We start from the raw sequence: 19,709 nt of genomic DNA, 5'->3' as shown, positions 1-19,709 counted from the left end.
AGGTCGTGGAGTTGTTTAAACACTTTGTAGGTAGGTAGCCCTGTGTAGTACATAAAGTCATTACCTTTTTTATGTTCTCTAGGCTTAGTGCCTGATTGCGCATTTCTGTGCGCTTCAAAGTTAGGTCCTTGTTAACCCGGTGCTCTTTGTTCAGCTGGATGGTCAAATGTTCATTTCGTTCTTTCTCCCGCTCCACATCTCTTTCTAGTTCCTTCACCCTTTTCTCAAGAAACTCAAGTTGGTCCCTCATGACATGCGATTCTGCTTCTTCAGCTATTTCTCAATCTGAGTTAAGAACATCTCCAAGTTCCAGCTCTGCTGCTGCACCTGCATGGGCCCCATTGTCCATCTGATCAGAGGCTTCTTTTTCGAGCCTTGCAGGTGCATTCTCGTCTCTTCCACCAGAAGGAATGTCCCCGCCAGCTGGTAGCCCAGTAGTCGCAGGGTCTTGAGATGCAGTAGAGCTGGTTGCAGTGACTTGAGCTGCAGCAATAAAATATTTTCATTAATGAAGTCTAAAATGAAAAAAAAAAACAAGAAAAAAACGATGACGGTGGACAAAAGTGCTTTAGAGTAAAAAAAGAAATCGGATCTTTAAATGCCACTACAGCGAGGCATTTCTTAACGCCAGCCGCCAGGGACGCCGCGTAATAATGACTCAAACTATAATGACTCGAAATCTTAAACACATCTGTAGAAGTTTCCTTCCCAGTCTTCGGGTTTATAACCGCTCGGCTGCACTTTGACAATGTTTTCGCTAATCCTCGACGATTTGTTGATTGTGAACGCCGCCGTCGTCGCGTGAAAACAACGTTTCAAGTAGGAGCACGACCATGACCCGCGGACGTCGCGCCCACCAAAACAAACGCCAAAGTAGGTACATACCTTTGGTGTGCCCTGATGAGAGCTTAGCGTCCCGCCTCTTCGCTACCCTACTAAACCGGGCAAGTGAACTCAGCGCGGAGGCGCGTGTCGGTTTGTACACAAACACGGAGGGCGCGAAATCCGGGTGATCTTTCTCTCGAGATGAGACGCCTGCATCGTAAATAGAGAAAGACGAACAGGTTGTTAGAAGCAACTAGCCGCACGAAGTAGGCCGCGGCTTTTTTGAGTTCAAAATGTTACTGACCTGCAATGAAATGGGCACTACAAACACGCGAGGTGGCAGATGGCTGCCAAGGCGATCCGTCCGGGTTTTGTCGGCGCAGCGCTTGGATCCATTTCTCGCGCTTCCTTGGGTGCCGTGTCGCTACGGGGAATCGAAAGAAGCTCACGTTCGGAGCGTTTTTGCTACTATTCGTGCAGCCAACAGCTGCACAGCGCTGAGGCATCGCAACTGTGCTCGATGTACACACGACTAGCGATGCGCGCTGAGCTTGCAGGTGGACGACGAGAGCCACCAATAATGTCGCCTCTCCCTTTCCTCCCCTCTCCTAAATTCTGCGCATGCGCACAACAATCTCTGCAAAAGGTCAATTAGAAAAATGGTCGCATCGAACTTGTCTCAGCTTCAAACTTGGCCTCTCCGTTTCTTTGTTTTGACGGAGGCGGTTGTGGTCGGCTTTTCGGTGTCATCTTTACTTTCGACGTCCCTTTGTTATTACACCCTTTTTGGAAGCTTTGCTAGGTCGGAACTTACTGCTCAATGACAAAACAAGGCTCATTCTGTGGCATGCAGACATTCACACCAAGATGCTAAAAAGCGTAGCAGTTATGTTTCGTCTATTGGGGCGTCTTCTTTGTTCTCAATCTCTACCTCAAAAAGTTTTTTTTCTTTGGGGCGGCTTCGAGTACGTATATATAGGGCCAAAATGTGCGGACCTTTAGATAGCACAACCGCATTTCGTAAGATGGAGCTAGCTAAAACCCAGCGTGCCGCTCCCGTGCTTCTTTGCGAAGAATACTCGTACACGCGTAGCCGAGAATACTCCAACGCTGTGTACTAGGTGTGTAGAGATAGAAAGCATTGCAAGGTTAAAGTAACCACCCTCAGATGCCCCATGAAAACGTGCCCTGCTTTACGAGTTGGCTTGAGATGAAAAATAAAAAAAAATATTTAGTTCTCCTAAACCCAATATTTTCATGTTTCAGAGTGGCTAGTGAGTTTGCTTCCCATGGTAGCACGAGCGCGCACACCCAACCAAAGCACGGCCTAAGCTAACATGCGCATTCTTTACTTGTCGCCGACAATACACCATTCTCAGGTGCGGCCCAGCGTGTGATATTTACATATCAGTACGTGCGTTTTCATCGCTTCGGAAAGCGAGCAAAGCACGCGACATACGTACGAGCTCTCAAGCCGCCAGCTTAATTAATATTTTGCATTAGTTATCCAAGCCGAATTGCAAACGCTAGATCGGCGAAAAAGGTAAATTGTGACAAAGTGGACAAGTGGTCAGTTGCCCTCTGTTACGACTTCCCCGTGTACGAGATGCCCTATGACAGCTTGCCCTATTTGACGAGTTTACCTATGACGAGTTGGTTGCGAGGAGTTGGCTTGTGACGAGTTCTCCTAGATCCCACTTCTTCATATCCATAATTGGATTTTAACGCAGATTGTGTGCTATGAGCCGATTCCCATGGAGTTTTGTAGTGGTCGGATGTGACGAACAACGATACGGCAAAGTGTAGCACGCATATAAAAAAAAAAAAAAGAAACCTGCTGTCTTCAGCCCGGATTTCAACTCACCACCTTAAGACTGTGGAAATGTGCTTTGCCGACTGAACTATCTCATTTTTTTTTTCTTTATTGCTTGAACTTTTTAAGGTCGACGGCTTTTTTATATATGTTTATTATCTAGGCTTTGAGGCTTATACCACACAAAAGTGAGCTCTTTGGAGCGGTGGGTGAAAGGGTGGTCGTGGGCTTTGCGGCTTTTCCTGTCATGCTGCGCCATCTCACGGTCAGAAAGAGGAGCAAGTCTTTGGTTGGCCGTGCCGTTTAGACGTCCTCCACTTCTTCCCGTGAATTCCTATCGCATTCTATGTTTACGAGTATTTTTCAGAATGACCAAGCTTGTATAGCTCTTCTTAAAATCCTCTTCTTTTTTCGTTCGTTTCTGTAACTTCAAGCAAAGCCTTCCCCAATACCAAACAACGTCAAACAATTTCAGTAATAGCATGATTCCTCCAACTCTCGTTTCATGGTCAACGTCAACACTGATTGATCTATTTATAACGAACGACTGTGGAGACTACATTAGTGCTGGTGTACTTGGCTATCGGTTAAGCGATCATCTCCCTATAGTTATGTTCATTAAAAAAAATGTGCCATGTCTATTAACCTTTCAGTAATGTCCCAAAATATTAACGCTAGAACACTCGAAATGTTTAGAGAAAAAATCGAGGCTATCAACTGGAGCAACGTGTTGAGAGAAACCGATGTTGATGAGTGCTATAACCTCGTTTTAGACCTGATAAAAGACGCATACTATTCTTCGTTTCCGTATAAGGAAATTCACTGTAGTAAGAAGTGCAAAAAACCAAGGGTTACTAGATGTCTCTCAAGACTTATTAAAAAAAAATAATGTTCTTTATGGAAATTTTCTTAGGACACAAACCAACAAAAAAAAAATGTTGCTAGAATTAAAAAAAAATTAGTAACTTTGTCCATATAGAACTGAAAGGAGCTAAACACCGCTGTTATGAAGATGTATGTGACATATCTTGTTTAAAGCAACCCGAAGTCGTAGGGAAACATCTGCGTTCCTTAATACGGAATCCAATTTAAAATAGAGCAGTCACTAGTGTAAGTATAGGCGATAGAACTATTTTTAGTGTAGAACTTTCGAATATGTTGAATGATTATATTGTGAGCGAGGGGAAAGGCACTTATAAAAGTTCTGCAGCAAATAATATCCCCAGAGTAAACTAAACAATGTTCTTAAACCCATGTGATACTAAAGAAGTACTATCTACTTTCATGAATCTAAAAAAAAAAAAAAAAAGTCTTAGCCATGACTGTGAGGATCTTCGAATTCGGGCGGTGAAATTTGTACTTGACTAGCTATTACCATGTATAACTCATCTATACAATCTTATATTGTCTTCCGGAATATTTCCTAGAAGCATGTAAATTACGAAAGTATCCGTAGTGTATAAAGGTGGTGATTAAAATCACAAAAGTAATTATTTGCCCACTGTCTTTTCGAAACCGATTGAAAAAGTTGTGCATTCTCGACAACTACATTTTTTTTAAATGCTCCTTAGTGACTGATTCTTAGTTCGGCTTCAGGAAACATAAATCTACAGGAACTGCGTTATTGGTGCAAAAGGAAATGATACTAGAAAATTTTGAGAAAAAAACTTCTAATGTTAAGTGTATTTATAGATTTAAGCAAAGCTTTCGATAGGATAAATCACCAAATTCTTCTAAATAAACTAAGACGTTATGGCATTCCATATATCGCATTATCGCTCATAACGTCTTATTTACAATATCGATCCCCATATAATCAAATTAGAAATTATGTATCTACTACTGAACCAATTTACTCCGGGGTTCCTCAGGGTAGTATTCTAGGGCCTCTATTGTTTTTCGTATACGTGAATGATATAGTAAGCATAGAAAATTCTGCTAAATTTATAATGTACGCAAACGGTACTAGCTTTTTTTTCAACTTCCAAAGAAGACCTATTTACCTCTATAGCAAACGTTTTCCTAAGTAAATAAAAAAATTGAATAAATATTAAATCTCATTCTTAATACCGCTAAAACTAAGGCAGTCTTATTTCAATGTCCTTGATGATATGTTCGAATATCACGCGGTTTGTATTTTTGGTCATTCACAATAGCATGTGTTGATATCATTAAGACTGTGTTATATTTTCTAGTCACATGTCGTAAAAAATCACGTAACGTACATTCATAAAAAAAAAAGCTTTGCAAAGTTGTCGGGAATATTAATAAATACAGGCTTATACTCCCAATAAACATCAAAATATTAATTTACAATTCCCTTTTTCTTCCGTAATCTGCTATTCCCATTTAGTATGGGGAACAACTACTAAGAGCAATTTTGACAAATGGCGTCTTTTACAGAAAAAGACTAGCTGTTAGAGTAATTGAAAATGTACCTCGTGATTATCACTCTCCTTCCTCCTTTTGAAAAACAAAATCATTGAAATGTGTAATATGTATTCCTCTAGATTGATTTTAAATTACCAACAATGTCTAAGAAGTAATATTAACATAATCTTAGACATCGCTCAACTAGAAAAGACAAGTCCAATTACGCATCGCGTCATAGTCCCCCCTGGCGTGTTCCTGCATTTAAAACAAATTTTGGCACTCAGAGATACCTCTACCAATTACCGCTGTTGTTAAACGGGCTTTTTTATCGCGACATTGATATATACTCTGTAAACAATCGTACCATACAAGACATTTTGTAATATAAAATCATTATTCACGTTTGTGATAGCTGCAAATGTGTGTCTTTAGGTGGATATATATCTCTCCTTTGTGACTGTTATATACTTTTTTTTTTTTCTTCTTATTCATGTCAATGTCGCGGTGGCCTTGTATTAGGGCGCCGGGAACCGTCAAGCTGCAAACGTGCAGATTTTTTTCCAGCTCTCTTGTCACGACTGTATTTTTGCGGCAGAAAATAAACTGGTTTGATTTGATTTGATATGCACCAACTAGCTCAACAAAGCATGTTACATTTTGACTTCTTACATTGTGTAGAGCATGACATTGGTGATGCCGTGCTCCGTTTCAAAAGGCGCGAGGCTATCGGGCGCATGGTCGTGATCACGACAGCACACGTCCGTTGCTCTCTCCCTCCCAAGGTCGTCGTAGTTCTTGGCGACATCTCCTGCTCCACACCACTTCGTCCCTGCACAGTGAAACACCCTGTAAATCGGAACCTCTCGTGGAAAGCACAGTTCCGCAAATGGGCGTGTGCACAGCCTAAAGCGACAGCGCAACAACAAGCCAGCAGCGGGGAACCACGTGAACATCGTTCTCCAGCAAGAATACTAAGGATAAGACGACTCCGGACACTCGCGTGACGAGTCGGGTTCCCGAACGGCTACAAATCGCAGTGTTTCTGCTCTGTTTTAGAAACCTTTGAGGAATACAGACTTCTGACAAGCATCCAAGAAGTCAGACCAACGAGGTAGTACTTTGTTTTTTTAAGAAACAAGCTTTCTTTTTTTTTCTTTGTTGTGTTTAAGAGCTGGGACGATCTGGTCGGGGTGAAAAAGTAAAAAAAAAAAAAAGGTATAAACAGCTTTTGAAGAAAAATAAACAGAAGCGCGTGTGGGCACGAACGAATGCTTAACCATAGAGTCACGAACAGCTTACGATGTATGTGGCTATTTATGTTCACGCTTCTATAAATTGGTGACTCTATTTTTGGCGTTTTTATCGACAACAATCTCATTCGCTGACGAGGGATAATAAAATGCTCGGGACGGGCATGACGCACTCTGACTCGTAAGCTGTCAGTGAGCATAAACGTTTACCAGGAGGACTAGAGTCACTGGGAGGAACGCTGAGCGTGGAGGGTCTTGACCATCTTATCACCACTTGGCAGCCATTCAGGTTGCGGTATCAGCGAATAAGATCGCCGAGTAACCAATCACGAAGCAAAAAGCGGGAATATAATAAGCCGCGCCCTATGTTTCGTGAGCTGTCGGTGCACCTACCCATGGAAGAAACGAGATGACATCCTGATTCTTTAATCGGCTTGTGAAGGATGCTCCGCATTGGAGTGCACAAATTACAATTCTCGCCGACACTGAACCAATATGTCAAAATGCTTAGCGTTTTTCTTCCATTTTAAAATACACCATTAGTCAATTCAGTGGTGCCTTAGGTCGAGCGTGTTGGTGAACAATCACACACTCATGCAAGTAAAAACGAGGTCAAAACGTGACATAGCCCTCTTGGGTGCCACGGGATGGTTGGGTTAAGGTCGTGGTGGGTGTTTAAAGTTATAGGCGGCTAAGGAGACTACTGACACAAGGCAGAGCGGCCGGCTGGCGACGGTTGTGGCGGGGACACCCTGCAGGTAGAGGTAAATGCTGGGTTCCTCTGATCAGCGCAGAACCCGCAAGTGGCGAGGTCAAAAACAAAACGACTGACCTTCGTTTCTTTTTATTTAAAAGTTCTATCATTCCTTAGGAGGAATTCAATAGGAGTGTCATATAATGAAATTACACCTAATTCCAGTAAAACGTCCATAGAATGAATGGGGTAACCTAATAACACTTAATGCATTATGATAAAGACTGGCTCGCGTTGTACGATGGGGCACTTAAAAAAACGGACCTTTTCATTTCAATGAACACGGGTATTTAGTTTTAAATTTTCACTTCTTAGTTACCTTCAAAGTCCTCTCCGCTTGATGCAATAAACAATTGTTGTTTATTGCATCAAGTAATACCCTCAAATAATCCTTTAAACTCAACGATTTCGATGCCTTTCCGTGCTTCTGCCGCTTTCTGCTTCACCTCTTCTACATCGGCCAATTGTTTCATTTTACGATAACAAAAGAGGGACATGGAAGACAAACAAAGAGCAAAAAAGAAAAAGAAACAATAGCCTATGCCCTTTGTTTCGCTTCCATGTCCCACTTTCGTTATCGTAAATTCGACAGCAACACGCTGAACCATCTACAAAATGTTTCCTTTTGAGAATTTGTTTCTTTCGGGGAAACAAAGAAAGTCACGCAGGGTGAGGTCGGGCAAGTAGGTTGGGTGGGTCACTGGGTTGATGACATTTTTAGTAAAGCTACTGCTGAACACTCAGCGGGGTGTGTCCAGATTAACAACCCAAGTTGTTTCCAGACATTCGTTCACCAATGCGCCTGCCCATACCGCACTTAATACTCATCAATTTTTAACCAAAAAGGCTTAATTTCTGTGCCACATTCTCACTAAACACCGAACCGCAACCTGTGTGACTTGTTTGTATCACCTGGTTGAAAAAAAATGTCTAAAACAAAGACGGTTTATCAATGTTGAAGCGGTCAGTGAAAAAAAAAAAAGAAAAAAAGAAAGCGGCAGAAGCCGCGAGAAGCATCAAAATCCAGTAGTTTAAGGAGTACTTTTATCATTGCAAGAAACGTCGCAACAAGTGCATTGCATTAGTCGGACTGTACTTGGAAGATGATTGAAATTTGAGCGTGTAAAAATAATGGCACAATTTTAAAAATAAATTTCTGTTTCTTTTGGACCCTCATATAATGTGCAGTTTATTGTCAAGAGTCTAAACACAATTTAACACAATTTTCACAGGAAAAATGAAAATAATATCTGCGTTTCATACATAAAACAAGAAAGAACTAATTCAACAATTTAGACTAGCCTTAAGAGCTGGTTTAGAAAAGTAATAAGCAGCGACACACTCAGGAACATATTTACTTAATTTATTCAAAACGGATATTGTACGAGTGGAAAAAGGAGTGTTTGAATGATGTGGTTTTGTTCCAAAGAACATTCAAGCAGGAAAGAACTTACGAAGATGACTGTCCAGGGCAGGAGTCGGAACTTCAATTGTACTGAGCGGCGCGCAAAACTATGGCTCCATGAATTATTAAAGTTGATGAATTCGAAACAATGTACTACAACTCGCTGATTGCTTCCGCATGCCTTAACTCCCATGGCAGTAGAAGAATGCAAAGTGACAAAAAGAGTGTCGATAGTACTGGGTGATTGTTTGTGTGGACGGAAAAGGGAGAGGATGGAAAGGTAGCATACGGTTTGATCTGCTTTGAAACACTAATAAAATGGTGGTGTATCATGCGTGCCATGTGGTTTGTAGGCTGTCTGAATTCGCGCAATGTTCGAGCTTGACGTCGGCCTGAAATGTGCACTTATAGCTGAGAGAAGGTTAATGGCAGAAGCTACTTTTGGACAGCACATTTTAAGTGATTTTGTTTCATGAGCACATTTTTTATGTACCATCGTCAAAAGTGCCTATGACAAGGCTCACTGGATTAACTTTGGAAGTATTTTCATGGAATAGGAGCGAAGAACAAGAATCGCGGCCCACGTGCCTCTTGTAGCGTGTAGAGATGCAGCAAAAGAAGTAGAAAAGAACATAAACTAGGTAGGACCCTAAGAGACCATGCCTTTTATCAAACCTTCGACTTTTCGTTTAAAGCATAACTTTTTATTGTCATTCTATCTAGTTTATAATACTTTAGTGTTTGCTTGAAGATATATAGCTAGCGTTTTTATTGCGACCTGCGTTGGCTTTTAGATTTTACGCGTTAATCTCAAATTCTAATTACTCCGGTACCTCTTTGGCTTATATAACACCTAAAGGTCTTGGCAAATATGGCATAATTTTTGTTTGCAATTTGTTGTGATATAACTTAGATAGTGATACGAAGATAGACGTCTGTAGTTTGAGGGCAATTTACCTGGGAGCACCAAGATCGAATGTTCCACGTTAGCGCATAATACGAACGCCCCTCGAGCCCGATTGTATTTTGTGATGATGATGCAAGAAGATAAACTGACACATCTTCAGGTTGGTAACATTACCAATTCCTCTCTGCATACCCGGCTGAAGGAAGAAGGTGGAGATGTAGTGTAGTGTGAAAGCGCAGTGCACACGCAGTGCAGAGTACTACGTAACATAAAAACTATACCGTAGTTGTTGTCTGTTCTATGGTGAGAAGCCGCTGGACGTCCATTGTCCGGAAGTTAAATTTTCGTGAGAAACATATTTATTGAGGTGGTTCACATAAATGATGGGGTCCAGTCTAAAGCGCCTCTAAAGCGGTGGTAATAGGAGCTCGACATTGTAGATCACGGTAGTAAGCTGTCTGGTGCTGCTAAATGAGTTCTGTGAATTTATGTCTAATATGTACGCAGAAACCTATCTGATTTTTTTTTCTTCCTAATAGGCGTAGCTACGGTTTTGTAACCCTTGATCTTGGATATCTGTATTTCAAATGCAACCTCTCTAGATAATCTTTCGCTTTGTTATATATTCGGGCTTATGATTTTTATTCAACCTTCTAGACCTTCTGAAATACATTTGTTTGAAATTGTTCTTTATTTCAAAACATTTGAAGTTTTGTCATAAAAAAACTGCAACTTCCACGGGACACCTTGTTACTGTATTTCTGTGATTTAGGAATAAATAAAATGGTTCCTTGAGTTTTGAAACCTGTATTCATGGTATGCTATTTAAGCAATACAAACAAATAAACAATACAGGTGTAGGTTTAAAAAAATTCTCGTTTTGAAATCCAGTATTGTTCACAAGCACGGTGTCGTAAAAATACAAACGTATGGAAATATGCTTTGTTGCTTTGGAGTATTTACGGTCCGCGCATATAAATATAAAGTTATTTCCGTTTCTGCCCGTACCTTGGTGGATTCGCAGCATTTGTACGAGAAGGAAGAGCCAAACAGCGTGAGAGGTAATGAAGATAAAAAAAACAGCACTGTTTCCGTTAAGCTCTAATTAAATTTAATCCTAAAGTTAAATTTGTTTATTTTTTTTTTTGTTTTTTTGTCTTACCTGGGAATATAAGGAGACTTTTTAAAGTCGTGGCGATGAAGTCAAAAATTGATTGAATCGGACCCTGCTGGACGTTTTCGTCCCGATTGTCGCACAAGTCCAAGAAGTACTGCATTTCGTCTTTTGTTACTTTCATTGCCATATCTTCTGGTATGACGTCCAGTACGGTGTCAATTAGATTCCTGAAAAATAAACAAGTAATATAATAGCACGTGTCAAAGGAAGGTCGCTAGAAGACAAGAATAGGCTACGCAGTACTATAACTTATCTGCTATTAACACGTTGGGTATATCACCTTGGCGAAAGGTGCCTAGCCATTGGAGAGGGGAAGCACGAAATGAGTGCGATATTTTGGAAGAGAGCTATAGAGCACGTCTCAAACGCGATTCACAGCCCAGCGAAGAAAAGAAGTAGCATTCAGAAATCAATTGTTAGAATAGTGATGATGTCTCGTATGTAATACTATATCATCCTATTTAAGTGGCAACGAACGCGTATAACGAAGATGGTTTTCCTAGAAAAGCATAGCGTCTTCCATTTCATTATGCAGCTAGTCTCCATGACATGTTATGTACATTTGGTACTATCGCGCATGCAACACGTCAACCTGTGGAACTTTAATGATATCGTAATTTATTCACCCAAATACTGCTGTTAGTATCACAACTGTCTATCCGTGGGGCCAGTTGCAATCTTTGTGGTGGAACGTGCAGCGAAGTTATGGGCTACAGACACCTGCTTTGTCGTAATCTCTCACTTGGCGAAAACTTCACCAGCTGGGACCCCGCGATCGAAGCGACGCTTGCGTCAGCTCGTCCTCTTTCCTGTACCATCAACCGCCAGGTTCGCGACAAAACGTAGAGTTACCTGATCGAACATGAGTCATACTTGGTTATTTCGTGTTTTTTTTTTGGATAGATCAATGAGATAAGGGACTACACACATCGATCGGGGATACATTCTATTGATGACAAGCGCAACCAAAAGCGTGGCTGTGATTGGCCTCCGATGACTGGCCAAACGCTCACTATGACGTCTAAAATATAATCAATTCTCCTTTCATTAATGGAAAATAAGAGGAAAGTCAGACAGTCAACTTCGATGGTGTTGATTCAAGGACTTGATGACTAGAAAGCATTCACCATACCCTAAAAATCGCCAGACACACACCGTATACAAATATACCGAATCAAAGAGCCTGTTTGATTACGCCACCGTTGCCGCAATGTATCGAGATAATTTTAGTCTTGCTGCACGTGCGACCCCCTGTTGTGCCCAGAGAATGATGAAGTAGAGTGAGCATATTACCGCGCGCATCGCCAAGCGAGCGCGTGTGTGGCCAAATGGTTGCAGCGCTTTACTGTCGCGCGGAAGCTCTAGGTTCCATTCCAAACAGCGGAATGTTCTTTTATTCATACTTTCAACTTGGCGTTCACGTAAGTTTGAGAACATTATCGTCTGATCAAGTTCCGAATTTTCTACGCCGAATGTTCGTGAAGCCCACGCGTTTACATACTGCCTCCGGCTCCGCGTGGCGAGCCGGAGGCAGTTTCGCCCCATCGTTTGATCTTGCTGTTTCGACGCCATCGACGCCTTGCGACGCTATCCTTTATCTATTTTGTTTTGGGCACAAGTTCGCCCCAATAAGCGTTTAGTTACTCCAGTTAACTCACCGCCTCATCCTTTGTCGTTCGTGACAATATAAACGAAGAAGGCAAGGCAACACCTATAGCTTTCGGCGTTCCTTCATTACTCATTCCGCTCTACCCCAGTTGGTGACGAGGGTAAACTGAATACATCTTCAATAATTTTGCAGCGCGTGCCACGCGAAGACAACACTGAGTCACGCAACGCTGCCACCGCTCCCCTTTTGTTTTGAACAGCTTGGAAGACCCGCGGTTTCATAAGACCGATGGCGGCGGATGTTGAGAATTACCTCGACCGCGTTGATGGGGCTTCTCTTAAGCCGAAGCAAGAAAAAGCATTGCTGCTACATGCTTTAGTAACTGAAGGGCAGCGAGTCTTGTTCACGTTGCCTCACGTCACTGCTGCTTCCAATGTTACACTTCGCGCCGCAGCTGAATCCACGTAAAACTCTACATCAAGATTGGACGTGTACCAAGATGCTCTTGCAACTCTGGAGGCACGGCATGCAGCGATGTACAACGTTGTCACAGAACGCCGCAAATTTCGCCAACGTATTCAAGATTTTGGTGAAATTATTAGTGAATTCTTCACTGCATGACAAGGACTTTCTCAGACTTACAGTTTTGGCTCGACACCAGACGAAGCAATATCGGACCATACCTTGCCTATAATAGAATAATACCGAGCAACTGCCTTCTTGGGTAGAAGGAGCTTTCATTACTCACGTTCGGGAACGACTACTTCTAGTAGGTCCTGCACTCAACCTTGAGAAAACATTAAAAATGCCCTGCAGCGCGGTACAGTCCATAAAAAAAGTTCAAGCAACAGTGGACACTGCTGCAGTTCTACAGAAACTTCGAAAAACCAGAGAAAAGAACTCAGTCCAAATTCTAAACAGACATTCACTCATCAGCAAGGTAGCAAAAATATGCCACCGCTGAGAATCAGCATGTCATTTTGCAAATGGTACTATGTGTTCAGCAAGGAACCAAACCTGCTCCAAATACAAAAAAGAGGGGCGTTCGAGCTCCGTTTGTTGAGGCGCAGCGTCAACAATAGAGGCGGTGAGTTCTTCTCTAACCACTAGTACCAGGAACTTCAGTTCGCTTGAAAAAACAAAAAAAAGCTGATCTTTTCACGGAGGATTTGGAAGTTGCAGAAGTTCGCAAAATCGGAATCTACGTGATAATGCCTGGAGAAGAGCAATATGTCAAACTCCTGCTTGACACTGGTTGTGCTGTTTGTATCCTTTCTCGCGACACCTACCAGAAAAAATGTTTGCACTAAACATCCTCTTTAACTAGTTATAGTACAATTTGAAAACTGCTGAAGGATGCACATCTCACTTCTAGGATGTTTTGTGGCCACAGTCACCTACGAAGGTTCTTAAGCACAACTTGTTATTTAGGTCGTGGCTCAAGGTACAACCTTCATGGGACGGGATAGGCTGTCTGCCTTGCGACTTCGCATTGGGGCATCCACCCTGCAATGCATGCAGACCTCTCCATCGACTTCTAACGATTTAAAAGCCATCGTTGACTCTAACTATGCTCAACTGTTCACTCCAGTAACATTTCTTGTAAAAGGAGACGAGCACTAAGTCAAGGTAAAGAAACGAGTCCCGCCGGTTGAAGTAAACATCCGTCGATTGCCTCTAACGGTTCAAAAAGTGCCTAAAAAATTCAACGATTACTAGACATGGACATCATTGAATCAACCAACGCATCGGAATGGAGATTAGACATACATTGCCTTTGTAAAACAGAAAGGCGGAAAACTACGAATCTGCGGGGATCTTCGTGCTCAAAACAAGACTATGATCGTCGACTGTTTTACTTTAACAAGAACGGTGGACTAAAGCCCTTTGGGGACCCTCCAGGACAGGCAGTAGCCAGGCTAATTTACGTGACGTCAGCGGGACGTACACCCTCTCGTGAACTATTTACGCGTTGCAAAGGAAATATGAATGATCACAAAAAGCGTTTATTCGCATCATAACTTGTATCCGACTAAAATAATTAAAATTACGTTTTAAAATGCAAAATGAATGAGACTGGCGTTCATAGTCTTAATCTAATAAAAAATGCAGAAATAATCAAATAATCAATCATTTGACTGTTTCAATCCGGATCCGGATGAAAGCTCTTGAAGAGAATTAATTCAAAGTGTAGGCAATGCATCGTTGAAAATCGGTTTGTAGCCGTAATCATTGCTTGCACGAATACAATACAACAAACCACCTAATTTAAAGATAAATCCTTGAATCTCATCATCTATTGCCTCTTTGTTATTGTTTTCTTGATTTATTGAGCCTGGCCGATTATAACCCCGATAGGCATCTAGCGGGCACCAATGAGAATTATACATTAGCGGCAAAAGCGAGATGCTTCTTCCCGCATAAAGTGTATGCCCATAACAGAAAAATGCCGACCAACGTTCTCATTGATTGAACTAAGTAACGCAAAAAACATTATTGTTTTTGCGTTACTTACGAACGCGCGTTGGCAAACATAATGTTTGTAATTGATTAAAGCAGCCATGAAAAGAATTTTTTACTTTCGTTAAATACTACTTAGAATCACTGCATAACGTTAATAGCCCAATCAACTTGTCTTACTTTTCCCTTATAGGCAGTGGCAGTCGCCAAACAAATTCGAGAAATATGAGCATCGTTCACACCCTCAACTCAGAGCAAGGACAAGCGGACACGTGGCATTGTTCTTATCCTATATGCCGTTAACAATATTCATAGCCACGCGCTCGGGTTGCCAAAGTAGAAAACGTGGTGTGAGTTCCAGGCATAGTTAGACATTGGCTACTCTCATTCCCGCAGTGATCGGACACGAGCCACTGCCCGAGTGTCCACCGAGGGTTTGATTGTTGCGAGCGGAAATCCAGTGCTCACGCAGTTTTCGCGCCCAATCCATGAGCCGCGCACGACTGGTGTTAGACGGGTGGTTTTGGATCCCACAATTACATCGTCAAGCTTTGCGAAGGCAACACTAAAATGAGAAGTCCCCATTTATCCTTGCAATTTTACCGCAGCGAAGAAGCTTCTGAATGACGAAAATAATCCCTGGAGAAGGGGAACAAGAGGGACAAAGGACAAACACAAATCTCCAAACACAGCTAGGTGACTGGTGTTTGTCCTTTGTCCCTCTTGTTCCCCTTCTCCAGGGATTATTTTCGTCATTCTTATCCAGCTCGCTTGCACCTTTGCATTTAATTGCATTATAATCAAAAGCTACTGAATCAGTGGTGATTCGTGCGAGTATACTTGAGCTAGATTAGGACCAGCACGCCTCTGCAAAGTCATGAACAATCCAACACAATATCGTTTTATTACCCTGGTAAAAAATCAAAGAAATATGCAAATATGGCAGGAAGTGTTCCAAAATGCATCTTCGGAGGATCGGAACACAAGGAGAAGTTTGCCAATCAAGGGGAAACTTATGGTGAACGCTCAGGGAACAAGCAAGGACGAGACGACCAAAGGGTCGCTGTCGTAAGTTGAAGTTCGGGGGGTAGGGGGAATTTCAATTCCACGTGGTCACTTTCAGAGGGAAAACAAACGCACGAGGTACGCAAGCAGCAAACGAACTTGCCCGCCGTATTATTTCCGATCGAAATGAAAACTTTCAAAACTAAAATGCTGTTTTGAAATAGCAGCTCTGTCGTTCGTCAAATAAGATCTTTAAGCCCACTCACTTGCTCCCAAGAGCATTGCAGCCAAGGACAGTGTCATTTGAATCCTGGAATATTTCAACCAGTCTGTGACCTCCGTCCTGTACGTCTGTGATGACCCGTTGAGTGACGCCGGGAATGGCTCTGCAACCATAAAATCCTTGAGGTATTACAACTTGACTTTTTTTTAAATTATTTTCTCTCTTAGCCAAATAAAAGTAGTCCCGTCATCATGATAGATCGCTTCTGTTCTTTACTTTTCTTTATTCAATAATTACCCCGCAGTGCCCAAAGGCGTTACAGCAGAGGGGTTTACAAGGATGAAAAGAACATATTTTCATATAAACAGCCCACTTGAACTTCAAACAGCCAATTCCACTGTGCAATCGTTCGAACAAAAAAGGAATTCGTAAACATGCATGTCCTAGTGCGGTACTCTCTAATTTCAAGACTATGATAATTACGACTGGAGACATAGTAGGGTTGTTTTAAGTAAGTTTCGCAATTTATTCCTGTTTTGTTTTTAGTTATTGAGAAAAAAAATTTTAGTCGCAGTTTCCCGACGTACGGGAAGTGGTTCCCAGAGTAACATTTTGTTCATTTCTGTACAACTTTCTTTCCTCCCGTATCGTCGGAGAACTGACCTAGCCGCCCTGGTTTGTATTTTCTCCAGCTTATCAATCAACGTTTTCTGGGCTGGGTCCCAGACAGCACATGCATATTCTAAAATGGGTCTAACACATGTTAAATGAGCAGTTGTTTTCCGGTTATGTTGTAGGCCTTTTAAGTTACGTTGAAAGAAATTCATTGCCCTGTCTGCTTTTAAAATTACATCTTGTATGTGGGCATTACACTAACAGTCAGATGACAATATGACACCTAAATATTTGTACGTAAGCTCCTTTGTTATAGGGTTATTATTTATAAAATACTAAAACTGAACTGTTTCCTCTTTTTTGTTAAACAAACATTAACAAACTTTTTATGATTTAAATTAATTTTTTTTTTACGTAGAGCACCAACTATGAATACGATCAAGGTCTACTTGCAACTGGGCGGCATCGTCTGAACTCTTAATTTTTCCATACACTACACAATCATCGGCAAACAACCGAGTACGAGAGGAAATTCCAAACGAGATATCATTATTATAAATGAAAAAAAAAGTGGATTCAGGACGGAGCCCTGTGGAACTCGTGATGTTACATCAACATAATCGGATTTCTTTTCGTTCTACCGATGTCAATTGATGTGCTACACATTGACGACGCTGAAACAAGTAATTTTCTCTCCGTCTAAGCACATCCGAGTCTAGGCCTAACATTCTCAGTTTATTAAAAAGGAGTGACTAAAACCGTGTCGAACGCGTTTCGAAAATTCAAGAATATACAATCTATTTGCCCTCCCTCGTCAACATCAGATGCAAGATCATAATAAAATTCAACAAGTTGCGCAGTACAAGAGAACCCCTTACAAAAACCATGTTGTTCTTTAATCAGTAAGTTCTTTGTTATCATATGACCGATTAACTTAGAATATAAAATATGTTCGATGATTTTGCATTAGACGGAACTTAATGAAACGGGGGCCTCTAATTTACAACATTCTTTTTTCACTCGCATTTCTGGATAGGAACGACATGAGCAGCCTTCCAGTCATCAGGCAAAAGTCCTGTGTCCAGTGACTTACAATAAATTAAATAAAGGTAGACCGAAATTGGGTAAGTACACGCGTAGAAATGTCATCCGGTCCAGTTGCTTTTGTCTCATCTATGTTTTTCAACGCCGTCTCATTACATCTCGCTCTAAGTTCATTGGTTGCATTAATTCCACCGTGCTAACAGTAGGTGAATCGACAGAGTTGTGTTCGGGAAGAAATACAAGCCGAAATTAATTATTTAAGCACGTTGCTTTTTCTGTATCATCCGAAACTGTCTGTTGATTATATGTAATTTCACTTATTCAAACTGCGTCTGCCCCACATCCCTTTAAATACTCCCAGAAAGCTTGGGGTTGGTTGTTATCTTGTCGTTGAGTATATCAAAGTATTGTTCCTTTGCACTCTTTATGCTCAGTTTATATTCACGCGCAAGCTCAGCCAGTTTGTCAAGATGATTATTACTTTTGGTCTTCTTAAATCTAGCAAATGCTCTCCTTCGCTTTTTAAATATCCTAAGAGCACTTGAAGTTACCCATGGTTTCCTTCGTTTTTCAGCTTTCCAGAATCTATGCAAGGAACAGATTTATCCGTTAATTGAAGCAATATTTTCTTGAATGCACCCCATATAGTATGGACATCATATTCCTCAGAAAACTCAAACACGGGAAGGCGGTCAAGAAGCTCTTCAGAAATAGCAGAGTAAATGACCTTCTCAAAAAAAAAAAAAAAAACTTTTTTTGATTTGCGTGAATTTACTCCGTTGATTTCAGTTTCGATACTTGCTACAATAGTGCGATGGTCACTTATACCAGCGATAATATTAACGGTGTCAAGGAGGTAGGGAGAGCTACAGAACAAGAGGTCTAAAATGTTAATATTTCTTGTTGGCTCACTCACATACTGCTGAAGTCGAAACGTATCCACAATGTTTTTTTTCGTTTCAAGGTTAATTCGGCTACCATTTGTGCATACACAAGTGCCGTCCCTTCACTTTAAGTCAGGCAAATGAAAGTCTCCCGCAAGAAAAATTGTTTGGCTTGAGGCCTCAGAAACAATATCGTATAGCCAACCTTCAATGCTATTTGGTTTGGCGCCTTCTCTGAATCAAGAAATATTGGGTATTCCTTTTAGTGGCTGCTGCATTCCTCAATCATAAGCTATTACTGTGGTGGCGCCTGTGAGCCTAGTGTCCGAAGCAAGAAATACTGGGTATCCCAGGAAGCCGTGATCGCGTAACGTGCCAGTAGAGCGAAAGCTACGGCCCTGCAGCGGGCCAATCGGAACGTGACTGCGTATCACCGGAGCCCGCCTCAACTCCGAAGAAGTATCAGGCCTTTCGCTGCGTCCTGCTCTAATATGTGTGCCTTGCGCTCGTATACGTCGCGCATTTCGAAGCCTTCGGCACGCAATGTGGGGCTTATCGTTCGCCGTTTGCCAAGTTACAACGAGACAGGTATAACCATGCGCTCTCACCCTGCTGGCATCGTCTGGCCGATGCCGGCTGCCTATAGGGATCGGATCATAATAAAATTAAAATTTGGTGGTCGGTAATACGATCCGAGAACATAGGAAGGGCTATCAGGTAACGTGACTGTGGACCAGATTGATTCAATAGCGCCATGACCAAGTTTGAGTATGGATAATCTCAGAGATGAATGATCCAACAAGAAAACGCCTCCGCCGAGGCGTGACCTATTCTTTCTATAAGGAACGGACCCTTTCGGTAAGACTTCGAGGTAACAACTGATAGCATGCCACTTGGGTTTATAATACGAAGACATGTCAGGTATCGCTGCGAGCGCGCGCGTACACTCACATATTGGTTGATCACACGTGTTAGCAAAATAGCACATACAATTATTGGATGGAATCATCCATGAGCCTAACACAAAATAAGAGTCTCCAGTTCTTCTTATTCACAGCCATCAAAGTGAAATAAAATTAATGCTTTCACACGCAGTTGGACTGAAAGTAGAGTGTGATATTTTAGTTCACATCTTCACGAAGAAGGCTTTCGGAAATGCACAAATAAATGACGTTTTAGTAAAAATAAATTCTTTTAACAGACTGATAACGATGGCAGGGGTCAGGGATTGAAAAACGTGTACTAATTAGCTAAATAATTAGCCAAACTTAAATAATGAACTTTTTATTTATGAACTTAAAATAATGATTCCATTTGAAACTTACTCAGCGTGATTGAGTACACCTAAATCAGTAAATTTTAGGC

General features: G+C 41.6%; 1 protein-coding gene across 1 annotated transcript in view; it reads right to left on the bottom strand.

Moving 5' to 3' along the window:
• The window catches only part of LOC120840799 (phospholipase A2-like), a 32,510-nt gene extending 13,250 nt beyond the window's left edge, over positions 1-19,260 (bottom strand). Inside the window, exons 1-4 of the mRNA XM_040211517.3 lie at positions 19,196-19,260; positions 15,845-15,964; positions 10,490-10,671; positions 5,681-5,840 (exon numbers count right to left, since the gene is read on the bottom strand). Of these exons, the coding sequence (XP_040067451.3) occupies positions 5,681-5,840; positions 10,490-10,671; positions 15,845-15,964; positions 19,196-19,260 (527 nt within the window). The remainder of the gene's footprint in view (positions 1-5,680; positions 5,841-10,489; positions 10,672-15,844; positions 15,965-19,195) is intronic.
• Between the last annotated feature and the right edge of the window lie 449 nt (positions 19,261-19,709).

This window comes from Ixodes scapularis, unplaced genomic scaffold, assembly GCF_016920785.2.
Source record: "Ixodes scapularis isolate PalLabHiFi unplaced genomic scaffold, ASM1692078v2 PGA_scaffold0__279_contigs__length_252992795, whole genome shotgun sequence".
Classification (NCBI taxonomy): Eukaryota; Metazoa; Arthropoda; class Arachnida; order Ixodida; family Ixodidae; genus Ixodes; species Ixodes scapularis.
The sequence above is the reverse complement of the archived record's forward strand: the minus strand, read 5'-3'. Positions and strand labels throughout refer to the sequence as shown.